The 13,312-nt window shown below is 44.6% G+C and overlaps 1 protein-coding gene across 4 annotated transcripts in view; it reads right to left on the bottom strand.

The window, feature by feature from the left end:
- Positions 1-13,312, bottom strand: part of PAM (peptidylglycine alpha-amidating monooxygenase) — a 1,287,650-nt gene that overhangs the window by 543,003 nt on the left and 731,335 nt on the right. For all 4 annotated transcript variants that reach the window (XM_069625460.1, XM_069625461.1, XM_069625463.1 and 1 more), the window contains one exon: positions 5-195. In XM_069625460.1, the coding sequence (XP_069481561.1) occupies positions 5-195 (191 nt within the window). The remainder of the gene's footprint in view (positions 1-4; positions 196-13,312) is intronic.

Here is a 13,312-nt window from a genome sequence, read left to right as displayed (position 1 = left end):
TTACCTTTCTGACTGTGATGGTCGTGTGTCATCATCATAGCTGGGTCCACCACGATAGGCTCATTAGCCGCCTGCGGTATGTCTCTGAATAGCTCCGCTCTGCCGTCCTGAACACAGGTCATGAATGAGGTGCCATGTATGGCTTCCATATAATACATAATGTAGAAATTGCACATTTCATCAGCAGACGTGCCCCTAGAATCAACGAAGACCAAAGTACAAAAGAAGCTAAAGTTAACAGCTGAGGACATAGCACATTTTTTTATAACAATCAATTAAACGAATGTTAATTCATGCTTGTATGGTTTAATTCTGACCTCGCTGAAACTAAAATGCAGATGAGAATACAATCTAAAATATACATTTTATATTTCTACACTCCAGTTTTCAGTCCAAGATGCGTAGGTCACAAAGGAATACGTCTGCCCTTTAGTATCGTGTAGTGAAGTTTTCCTAATGTGAGTGAGTGATTAGTGGAAAGTTCCAGGGCTCTGTCAATTGATAATATGAATGAATGACATTGGGTACAGTACAGAGGTTCAACATATGGGCTCTGCGTGAAATTACCGAGTCGAAAAAGTCTGACCACCAAAAGTCTGTTTCCATCCCATTTTTTCACATATACATATATATATATATATATATATATATTATATGTGGGGGGAGACCCCCGCAGCCTCCCCACCTTACACCTATACATTTTTATTAACTTTACCCCCCCGCCACATATACACATACGAATAAATGGGGGTCAGACTTTTAGGGGTCGGATTTTTCCACCTCTGTAATTTCGTCCTATTCCAACATATGCCCAAGGAATAGGCAGCAGGGCATGTGGTTACACGCCCAAGAAGCCTGCTGAGTTGCAGTCTGTATCGGAGGTCTGAGCTGGCAGTTGGGTTGCAGAGTTGATGCCTTTGCTGTGCCACCATGGGTTACAGAAATTCTGGTGCTTGCAGGTTATTTATATTCCAACAATCATAAAACAAGTGGGAGTGGGTCAGGTCACCTTTCACAAGTCTACGATAGGCAAATTTGCGGTTATCAGGTAATGTGTCCAGTGCTTGTCACACAGTATAATTCCAACAGGATAAAGTATGCAATTCCAGGCAACACTGAGACTTCATGTCATCAAAACCGCTTGTAGTAATATTGGATATATAACAAGGAATTTAACATAAAGGTGTTATACACCGGAGGCCAGACATGCCATGAACTTTTTGAGTGACTTATTCTTCCTCAGGGTCCAGAGAGCTGGGCCTAAAAAAAGGGTTCCCCGGAGGTGCTTGGGACTTGTGGAATATATTCAGAATTATATGTGCACAACCAGTCATCCCTTGTACGGTTCTGGTCACATCCTTTGCTGTCAGTTGTCCATCCTGGCTGCTTTAATGATGGTTTGTTTATTAGGAAGACTCGCCCAATGAGAGGTACACCTGCCAAGGAGCCGCTGTCTCTTAGCTGAGTTCATCAAACACCTTGAATTAGCCATCGGGACACTTTCAGGAATAGCTAGTCTGTTTTAGACCTAGTTGAAACCCTAGGCATTAAAGGCCTTCTCGGAAACCAACCACCTATGTTCTGTTAACAGAGGGGTTTAACTGTACTTTTGTCCCATATCTTGTTGGTTACTTTGTCACTGCTGCCGGAGCAAAGGGAGGCAGAGAGACCAGCCCAGCCCTGCTGCACCTACCTGAACACAGCAGAGAGGGAGGATAACCCAGCCTTGCAACACTTGCATCCTGCCCCTCAGCTCGGCTGTGGAATGACACAAATAAAACTGAAAGCATCCTCCAGAGGTATTTCGGTCGTTCCCGAACAACCCTAAAATCGTATGCTTTTCTAACTGAATTAAAACACCGATTAGATATAGGTTTTTGTCTTGAGCCCGCATTAAGAAGATCATTTTGTTTTGCAATTGCACTGTTCCTGACCGTATATAGACTGTTAAGTTGCATCATTTAAAATAACAGTACAAATATTGTCAATTTGACTTTATTTGGTTTGTCAGAAACAAGGGGTTTCCTATGTTTATTCCACACTTACATCAAGAGTTTGATGCAGAGGTGCCACTTTCGCATTCACACAGGTAAAAGCACGACTTTCCTGTATCTAACCTCGCCACTGTGAAAATAACAGAGTGCCCAGTGTATCGGGCATCAATTTGGAACAAAGGTAAAGGCAGGTGAGAGGAACCGGACTGGATTTTCGAACAACTGGAATCGGGGACTAACAGGTGACAAGTACTAACAGGTGACAAGTACAGGAGCAGTTATAAAGAACAGATGTATTGTGATGCACCTCCAAAACGGTCAACTATAAGGCACCAAAAACATTTACCAGCATGAGGGCAAGCCTGAATGTAACACTACAGGGTAACACGACAGAAATATATACTCTCGAATACCTTGCAATTGTCTCCGGCATCCTGCAGTGAATGAACTAAACAATATACTCTTTACAGCCCACCATCAATAACCTGCAAGCTGTCCTCCATGCCTAATACCCAAAATAACCACTATCAGCAACAGTAACGGACCCAATATACCGTGACCGTGAAGCACTGTGATGGATCCGGCTGGGAAACCAACATTCTGCTCCCTGCTTCCCCACATCACTGTGCTTATCAAAATGCCCCAGACAACCCTGCTGGTCACCACAGTCTACGTCGACATGCTTGATTAACGAAGGTGCCAGTGTTCAAATGATTGAACCTTCTCTGAGATATGTTTAGTAGTGGTTAACCATTTCGTTCAAATATCTATTTTATCGTTCACTGAATTAAAGTTAATCATATTTAAAGTATTTTTATAGGCATAATAATATCCTCTTTGGAAATCAGTGTTACTATACGTCAGGCAGTTTCTGTGGCGCTATGCAGAATGGAAACAGCCGATGGTGATTTTCAATTTTAAAGGCCGGTCATAGTATCATCTTATTGTAAACCGATCTTTTTGGCGTAATCCTAGAACCTCTGTTTGAAACATTGACTAGCTGAATGCTACGTATTCAACTTTACTAGTTCTGCAAGATGTGTATTGTTTCAGTAATATATGTATCCAATACCTTTGATTAATAAATATTTAATTTTTTAACATGTGTTCTTTCCCCACATTGAAGGGCTAGCCTATTCCAAAAGGAACTTTGGACCAACTTGAGTAATTTATTGCACAATCCATTCTTGCGATGACTAAGCATATTGCAATTATTATCTGTTCTAACAGAGCATGCAGGTGTATTACTGAAGACTGTTGAGCTACTTCGCTAAGTGGGCTGAACATCTGTCCAAAAACATCTCTGTTACAACCCTTTCACTACTGGGACTTCAATGCTCTCAGAGATAAATGTGGACCTATCTACACAGTGTAAGGGCAGTGAAAAGTGAGCCCTCCACATGTTTAATTTCGATACAATTAGTAGAATTCAGTGGGTTAATTTGACCTATCATCCGGGAGCGCCGACTCAACTCTTCACCCTTTTCAGAAATATAGATTGAGTACCCTTTAATTGGATAAGAGCAGTTATTACAGTGATTGGAAGCGGGAGAAACCAGTATACAAAAAAACCTGACATACTTGGAGGCAATTCAGTTTGTGGTTGTACTTGTTCTTTGAGTAATAGCACAAAGGTTCAGCATTCAGGGCTACGAATGGCACTCAAAAGAATGTCCTCTGACCCACAAGGGCAACTGCCCTGGAGGTGGAGGTCCCAGGAAATTACGCCGGTGTGTCTCAGGCAGGGGAGCGGCGGATTACACGCAAGGAGGGCTGACCTGGTTGCCTCTTCCCCCGCAACTATAACACCTTAGCTAAGTTTGTTTCTGGTAGGCAGATGGTGTGCAGACTCCCGGGCGCCCGGAAGAGGAAGGAGCCGAGGCGCCCGCCATAGCAGGTACATGACAAAAGCCTCAGAGGACAAAAGAACAGAGCAGGGCCAACAGAAGGCCACCAAATAGACAGGTTGGGGCCTCCAGTCTGAGCAATTTGGGCACCAAGGTATGTTTTGCCTCTGGCCTCTTTTGCCCTATAAGAGTACGGGCAGAAGCAGCCCCCAGTCATCATCTCTTCCCCCTCTGTGCAAAGAGGGAATCCAGGGGGCTGCGAGAAGGGGTTAGAAAAGGAAGGGGATACAATCTTCCTGTCCTCTAAATGCCAAAGAAAATAATGAGAGCAAACTAAATATTTGAGTATTGATACAGAAGCAAGGACCATGTCAAAGGACAAAAGAAGACAGCACAACACTGTCCAACAGCCATAGGCTGGCGGCACGGGTCAGTCTCCAGATGGCCCATCACTGGATATTGCAGCATTGTGGGCGCCCTGCTCACCTGACCACAGGATGCCAAGGCGGGGGGGTGTGTGTGTGCGTGTGTGTATATATATATATATATATATATATATATATATATATATCACTCTCGGGGTTTTATTTAGAGACATGTTTGGTTGGTGTTTCTCTGGTATGGCAATGAGTTTTTTGTAATTGTCTCTGCATTATGACACTAACCGGTTTAACAGTTCTGAAATGTTGCAACCCTGACACAATGGAGCTTTTGTGAGAACCCATAACCCCCAAACCCCAAACTATCAAATCTTATCCAATCCTGAATGTCTAGACTGGGTGTGCTTACTTGAAAAAAGAATGATGAACAAAGACATCTATTTAACTGGGCCCCCATCCCTTTCATCTGGTTCCGTGCAAATAAAGCTCTAACACATGCATTCAGACATAAGCTGGAAAATCCACAAAACCACACACTCTACTGCACACAGAAAGAAAGACTCTGATGGATAGTGTTGCTTCTAACCAGCCCTTCATGAGGATAACCAAGAGCAGAGAAAGGCTCAGAACCGCAGCCTCAGGATCCATTCACTGCAGCGAGGGATGGGGTAGGGAACGGCAGCAACTGCACCCAGATGATCTGTCACCACAGCCCAGAGGCCAGAGCAGTGGGTGGGAGGCACTGCTCCAGGCAAGCACGGCGCTTCCTCTTGGATATGAAAGGCAGACAGATAAGCATCTGGACACTGTTCCTCACATAACCATGGCAACACCAAGCGTAGAGGGCGCAGTTCCTGGTTTCACGTGCCCGGGAAGAGTTGTGCAGAGGTGTGCCGCCCTTTGGAACAACGCTCCAACACACGAACAGGCACCATTGCAATCTTTCATGTTCAAAGAGAATGCACGCACTTTCTTGATACTTAACCAACATCGTCCACACTATTAGGAATGCTACTCATTCTTAAATCCATCATCGTAAATACAAAGACACAAAGTCCGATTTTAGAGGCGGTGGCGGAAGCTATGCTTCTTTTATATGTCTGATTCCTCTGACAGATGCTGGGCACACCATGTAAAGTCACATGGAATCTACAACCACTAATTTAAACATGTTTGTTTCTCCTTGACATGATATATGATATGAGAAGTTTGCGACCTTCTGTGCTGCAATCGCGGGTACAACCCTTGGTTCGCAGCCTACAGACATAGAACCACCCATTCAGTGCATGTGTGCAAACCTTTGCTCTGATTGTGTAAATGAACATAGAGCCCATTGATTTGATACAATATCACATTTTAAGCACAGGATTGTCAAAATCTTAGAATCACAGCATGACTAACCAGAAATTAAGTGAATGACTGCGCTCTTAACACCCTGAAATCGCTGAGCCTTGTATTCTGAAAGAGCAATAAACAGGACAGGGGCATAGTCAAGGTTGGAGTGAATAAGTGAACAGAATTGCTTGCCCCCTAGGACCTGCCTTGCACCCTTCCACTGATGCATGCACTACGGCTGCAACCTGGCTTCGGTGTCCCTCACCGCTGCATGCAGGATTGGCTTCTTGCAGCAGTGGTAATCTGAAAAAAGCTCTCTGCACCACCACTTCAATCTGGGACCCAAGACCCGGTTCTACATCACAAAACCAGGTTAGTCTGAAAACAGACGGGCACAGCAAAACAACCTCTGCCTTGGCAGCACTAAGCTTCAAACCACTGAACCCCACACAGGCTCCAACTATGCAAGAACCCCAAACATTCAGGCAAAGCTTACCTTTCAAATTAATTTCCACCGCCCTTGCAAGAACAATGTGTTCTCCGTAGCTTTTATCTTGCCATGAACCCTCGCAGCCGGGTCACCCTAGCCACACCCTTGCAGCCATCTTAACTTCGAATCTGTGTCTGTTCAAACAAATATAAGGAAACACACAGTGGTAGAGGAATGGGTGACTTATGAATCTATAAAAGAGGTCAATGGAAAAGAACTGCAGGTGCAGGTAAGTAACGTTCTCCTGCTATAGAATCCTAGAGATTCCCAGGTTTACATTCCAAGAGAAACTAAGCATTCATAACCTGGGAAAAGGGTATAGAGGTGGTGTGTGTCCAGTAGAAAAGGTTAGGCACATCCTGCCTGACATGGGTTGCCACTGTGGAATCTGGAACCAAGCCCAAATGCCTCCAGAAGTTCTAGAGACTTGTATATGGCAGCTTTACAAATTAGGACCACTGGGGTATTCAAAAAGAAAAGTTACATCAACATGTTTTGTCTGGTCCGATCTATTGTGCTACTGCACTTCCTGGTAAATGTTTATTTCCTTTATTGCAACAGAAATATGAGCAGATATCTAGTCATCTACCTACTTTACTATAGCTTCAGAGTTTGGCCTGCGTGCCTACCAGAAAGAACCGACTGATGCAGGGGCCTTTCGCTCTATGTATAAACTGAGAAGAACTCTTTTCACATCCAGAGTGTGCAGTGCAATAATCGGCTACAGTTTTCAGTTTTCTTAAGAAAGGGTAGCAAAATTCACTGATTTACATGAAACTCGGGTTTTGAACTTTAGTGTTAACCAAGGATACATTTGCAGTGTGAGTTTTTACTTTCATGTAACGTTTTCTACATGCTTCCTCCACTCAAAAGGTTTGAACACCACGGCCACCAAGAACACACGAACATAGGAACATACACACTTAGCCATCTGCAAGACTATTGTATACTCCATCCTGTGTTCTTCTGAGATGGACTGCTTGCCACCTACGTTTGAAAGCCTTGCATACATATGTTTGCAAGGCACACATTTCTTCTTTGCTAAATACATCTACTCAAAAAGGCCTCACCGAGATTTGTAAAAAACGACATTACTTCCCAACAATGCTCTTAACCTCCTTGCTTGTGTGGATTTTCTCAATCCCTTTTAAAGAGACTTTAAAGACGGGATCCAATGAAGGTGATTATTGGCCTTAATTCTTCTGGTACGGAGATGGTCATCAGATGCCCGCTAATGGATGTATGCCTGTGACTTACAAAACGACATGTCGTAGCTACGGTGCAACCTCACAAGCCACACAGCATACCAGGTGTGCTTGCTTGCTTCAAGACCATCAACACATTTGCGTCACTTGTGTCAACAGTCGTTCTGGTAGATCCTGCCCTAGACTGAACTAGAACCATCATGTACTTCTCTAATAAATGGATAATTTATAATCCACAGGATGAGGAACGCTCATTGGCTTCCGGGTAGTATTGCAGTGTGTGTCAGCGGCATTCCATGCAGTTACAGGAAATTCTGAAAAAAGGTCCATCTATCATGGTTGTCTCACCCAGGTTAGTGTGATCAAAACGATTCTACCCTTCCTCTCCTTCAGGCACAAAACAGTTGCCATCATCTCCCTCATCATGTCCAGGATATACCTTTGAATACCGGACTACTAAATGAGGAAAAGGAAACGAATACAGAATGCAGTAGCCAGACTTCTCCTCAAATTCTGCTGAAGAGAGCACATCACACTAGCGCTAAGGATGTCACCAAACGAGTCACCTTCTAACCAATGCGCATAACACACAGAGCAAACCGCGGCCCGGGAACGGAATTCATACAAAAGAAAATCACTGTCTACAAACGAACAAGAACACTTAGATCCAGCAATTACATTTGCCTAGAACCTAAACTCTTCATGGGAAAAAAAACGTGAAGGCTCAGCCGTCTCCTGCACAACCGTAAAACTATGGAACTCCCTCCTGAGAGAAATACAAACTATGGAGGACCATCTCAAATTCACCACGAAACAAACAAATAAGCAGAAAGGTAGCCCAGCAAAGCCAAGGACAGAAAGAACACATCCTACGTGAGCAAAGGAACCGGCCCCATCAACGCAGTTCAACATGCCAATCCAAACAAAACCCACCAAGAGAAACAAGCCTGAATAAAGGGCAATACATCCGCTACAGTACCCCGGCAAACCCCCAATACGAATAACCTGTTACCATACTCCTACCGTCATTTACCCACCTGCATAGACCATCTAAATCCAGCATGCACACTTTGTGTAAATCATCCACTTTCACACTTGCATGCGTCGGCAGGTTAACCGCCTCCAGCTTCCAGTCTAATAGTATAGCTAAGCCTTATGCCCCTTGCTGTTCCCCAAAGACACCATATAACCTCTACATCACACTGAGCCAATCGAGAAGGATTGAGATGAGAAATGCATGAAACCTTATAGATGGATGGGAGCAGGAATGGTTACAAACCCATATATATGAATAAGAGTGGGGAGTGTGCCACATGGGAGGGGAGGGCACGGGAGAAGAGGTGTTTCGTTTGGAAGGGCGGTAGGTGACCAGAAGTGTCTCTGACCGTGATAGAGCGCAGAAGGTGGAAACAGGAGAGGGAGATGTGTCACAATTAATCGCACTGCAGAGGGTGTGGAATGCGTAACACATAAGGGAATCCGTTTGGGGCAGAAACCGGGCGGCTCACAGATTGACCTAGGGGTACAGGGAACGCATCTATCCTGAAGGAACTCGGAAGGGGGGGGGGGTAAATGCTACGCGCCAGAATGAACGACAGAGGGAGGGATATAGACTGCCTTTAGTCAGAACGTCAGGGGTAGGAAATGTACTGCCACTAACCATATAAGAACTCAACCTTCTGCATACGCCTTCTCAAACTCTGAACTAAACAGAAGCATGCCTCTACAGCACCACAAACTGCACACACTTCACAACACAATGACAACGAAACAAACCACACACAATCTCACCCAACACCACATGACACCTGCCAACCAAAAAATTCACCTTCGCTCAGTGACTGGTTTCTCCGAACTGAAGTTGCCAACAGCACATCACAGTTCCCTTGCTCTTTTGTCACTCAGTCCCACTAACACATCCTGCCAGCCTCCTTGTATGACAGACCCACCAGAGCACCAAGAGGCCACGCAGGTGGCAACAGTGGGCGGTACAAGAACCTTGAACATAACATCTTGCATGAGATGCTCATCCGGTCACCACTTAGGGATGAGTGGAAGAATTGGACTGTGTACGGCCATTTCTTTTGCTGTTTGAATAGGACTCCCTAGTGACTCCCCTAAGGAGACATTGGAGAAAATCCAGTGCATTTTGTGTTTTACTCAGTGGGGAACAGGTTTGGCAGATGCACCCCATCGCTTAAAGGCAACCTTTGTTCATTTGGGAGTGTCAATGCCATGCCTGACTTATTTTCATTTCAGGAAGATTCTGTTCTGGTAATCAATCTTAGTTCAAATCCCTTGTCTGCAGTCTGTAGACAACTTTGGATAAGATCAAAGACTTTGTCCTACCTTGTTTTCCAATGTACAACAATGTTATAGTGTTGTCCATTAGTATTCTGATTGTCTTGTGGGCAAAATTTGGAAGGACAGACTTCAGAGTGAGCTGAGATGTCCTGGGCTCCAGTCTAATGACATGTGGAGATTTCTAATGGGCATTTTCCGAATCCTTTGGTGTATGCATGACCCATGTGAGCTTTCTGACCTTCGGTGAGCGCAATTGTTACTGTGCTCTCCTAATTCTTTTTTCAAGATGGCAATCTTTTAAAAAAAGTTTACCAATGCAGTGCCCCTTTGTCTGGGGTTCATCCTTAGCTTGTCTTATTACTATCGGGTGGCTTGTGTCCATTGTTCCTAAAAAGGCAGATGCGTGGCTTGCATTATTATCCTATAGTGCATCATAAGAAAAACACAGGAAAACGGGAAGCCTAGCAAAATCCAGATTTCCCACTATAATTCGTGCACTCCCGTAATGCGTTCCCATGTGTCCCACTGAGATTGTGCTCCCAGGTAACCTACTGTCATTAGTGACCTTCTGTAGTTTTGATCCCAGGTATCCCACCGTGATCTGTGCCCTACTGACCATAGCAGCCACACTTCAGTGTTTTTTTTTTAGGTTTTGCATTGCTACCATCCTAACATAAGGATGACCAGACCTTTAGCAACATTTTATTGAATGCACTCACACACAGGTGAGCAGGGCGGCCTCAAGGGCTCCCCCGAACTGGTGTAGTGGGAGAAGGCGCGGCAGGCGCCCTACTGTTATTAAATGTGCCCGCAGCGGCGGGGGTACCCTACTGAGATGATTGCATCCTTGCGCCCTATTCAGATCATTACCTCCCAGCTCCGACGCGGGAGCAAGGAGGTTTTCATTAGAACAGGACGCTCATGCATTAGTATGAGCCCCCTATTCCAGTGATTGCGCCACATTTTTCTTAAACCGCCCGGGGCGCTGCCGCTGCGAAGGCCGGCACTGCACGTGAGAGTATATGCATATTCATGGAAATATTGTTATACAAGCCACATTTTCAATACAAACACCACAAGTGCGAGTATATACACATACACCCACACACGGAAATACTGTTATATAGGCCCATTTTACTGACATCTAGTCTACTAATTATGCCCTATAGCATGCCTTCCAAACAAACATCTCATTAAAAAAAAACATGCTCCAAAGCAGCCTACAGCTTTTTGTTCCAATTAACGCTCATAATTTACTAGCAAGCTGGTGCTAATAGAAGGCACAGAGGTGGGCTATTTCCTGCTTGGGAAATACGTCAATGATGACCTATCTACAAGTGTCATGCAGCAGTCACTTATTCACTATGGCAACAGTTAATGATAGCAGCGAGGGGGAGAGAAAGGATCCAGAAAGGGAATTGGCTTCTCCATGCATTTAAAAGGCAGCTTTCCTCTGAGAGGAGAGCAATGAGCCCCGGGTCTGCCAGGCACCGGGATGCCCGTCTGCAGCTGGAAGCCGCCTCTGTAATTTCTTCTCCTTTCATCGCATGCAAAGAGGACACAAAGCACACAACCAAGCCCCAGAGCAGCAGGGCCGGCTGCGTGTAAATAGTGTTTCCAACAACTGAAATAACCGACGAGGCGGCCATGGTAATGGAACACGTTCAGTAAAACAGTGATCCCAAAATGGTTGCAGAGCCCGAGAAAATGTCAGAATAGAAATGAGTTACTGCGTATTGTACAATATTTGATTTCTGTAGCCTAGCAACACGGAGTAAGAAAGCAAAGTCTTTTGCCAGTAGCCCATGAACAGTCATTTCTTCAAATCTAAAAACAAGACGCACACGGGCGAGTACCGGTCAGAGTACCGCTTACCCGCACTGCCTGCTGCTTGTGCTCCTGATCCTGTGCTGGACTTTGGTTTTTGGACGTTTTTGGACGTTTTCCCTGCGAAGGTGACGAGATGAACTGTATCAACTGAAACTTTATTGATACTACTTGCTAACTCAGTGAAAGTGACACTGTGTTTTGTTTGTTTGTTTTACAGTGTCAGTGTCAGCCATTGCATTGGCGTTTGTGGCGCCAGAATTGTTCTTTTTTTTCTGGCTGAGCCTCTTCAGCACCGCCCACTTCCCACGGCGATTGGCTGCGTTGAGAACTCCCTTGCAATACAAATTGTTCACGCACGCGCACAGCGTGCGCGCACACGGGCGAGTACCGGTCAGAGTACCGCTTACCCGCTTTGCCGGGTTGACGGTGGAGGTGGCCTATTTTTTTTATCTTTATTCATAAGTGAGTGCCTAATAAGGCTCCAGTTGAAGTGTTTCTTGTAAAAACAGTTTAGAGTGTGCTGCTGTACTATTTAGTGAATTCTGTTTATTTGAAATGCTTAAATGTGGTTGGCTTTACTCATTGAAAACCGACATGCCTCCAATGGTAAATGTTTGCAATAGCTTTAATGGAACCAAAATAACCCGCAAAAAAAAAATATTTTCTCATAAGTCTATTGTGTTGACACAATGCCCTAGTACACCAAGGGGCCCCAGTACAACAGTATTTAACCCTATGTGCTTGTCAACCCCTATCTATACAAGGTGTCCAGCTGAAAGTACAAGTTTTCCAGCCACCTAAGCCAAATAACAACCCTGGTCTACCAATACAGCGGTCTCTTACTAGAACTGTAGCGGGTTTAACGGCACCACGCAAACTCTCTGATAATAGAATGCTAAACTCGCCCTGTCATATCCTTCCTGTAGTGGTTGACCGCAATATTCAATCCACCATGTCTACTGATTACACTCCAGAAGCCCCTGACAATCAAGGTCTCTCTCTATGCGAGCCAGTGTGAGTCCCCAATATCGATTCGCAATTCTCAAAACTCTCAAAATTCTCCTCAAAATTCAGAGCCTCCGTTATCAGTTCACTCCTTGTCTGCAATCTCATATGTGCATCCCACACCGCGTCGCCCTATGACGCGACCACAAGGTGGTTCTGCTGAAACTCAGTCACTGCTGTCACAAACTACACTGGCAGCAATCAATACCACCTTATTATCCCTGTTTAAACTCTTTGAAGCATTGGATACAAAAATAACAAAACAGGAATCTAAGTTGGACGACTTACTGTTATGGACACAAAAAGTGAAACTGGCTCTTCAAGCCACTTTTCACCCAAGTAATGGCAAGCTATGTAGCGATCCAACTAGCAATCAGATGGCCTTGGACCCAACCCTTGTTACTCTTACCCCTCATCCTGTGGTGCCCATTATCTCTCATATAATCACATCAAGTCCTACAAAATTGCACAACCAACTACAACAAATAATTTGTGGTTGAGTGTGCAGGATTCAATTGTACCTGATCCCATGCAGGATAATGTATTACCTATCTTGAATGTCATTGCTCCGACACCTGGTAATGCTACTGCAATCCCTCCGAAACCTAAGAAGATTGCAAGAGCATCCACTCAAAAAAAACTAAGAACATGCCTGCTGCACGAGTGACAAAAGCTTCCTTAAATGCTTTCTTTAAAAAAATCACTACGACCTGTTCTGTGGCTGCAGATGCCGTAAAGAATTCTCCAATCATTCCAGTTAATGTATTACTGAATCCTGTTGAACAGGTCCCTCATGTAGCTCCTGCGGTCCATGACCCGTTGGATGCCTTGGTTGAGGTGCTTGAAACTGGTGACATTGATAAAAATCATGACACGATCCCAACTAAGGCACTGGCCCCACCTTCAGACAAACTGTTAACAA

The sequence above is a fragment of the Ambystoma mexicanum genome, chromosome 6p (genome assembly GCF_040938575.1).
Source record: "Ambystoma mexicanum isolate Mex_15411 chromosome 6p, UKY_AmexF1_1, whole genome shotgun sequence".
Taxonomy (NCBI): domain Eukaryota; kingdom Metazoa; phylum Chordata; class Amphibia; order Caudata; family Ambystomatidae; genus Ambystoma; species Ambystoma mexicanum.
The sequence above is the reverse complement of the archived record's forward strand: the minus strand, read 5'-3'. Positions and strand labels throughout refer to the sequence as shown.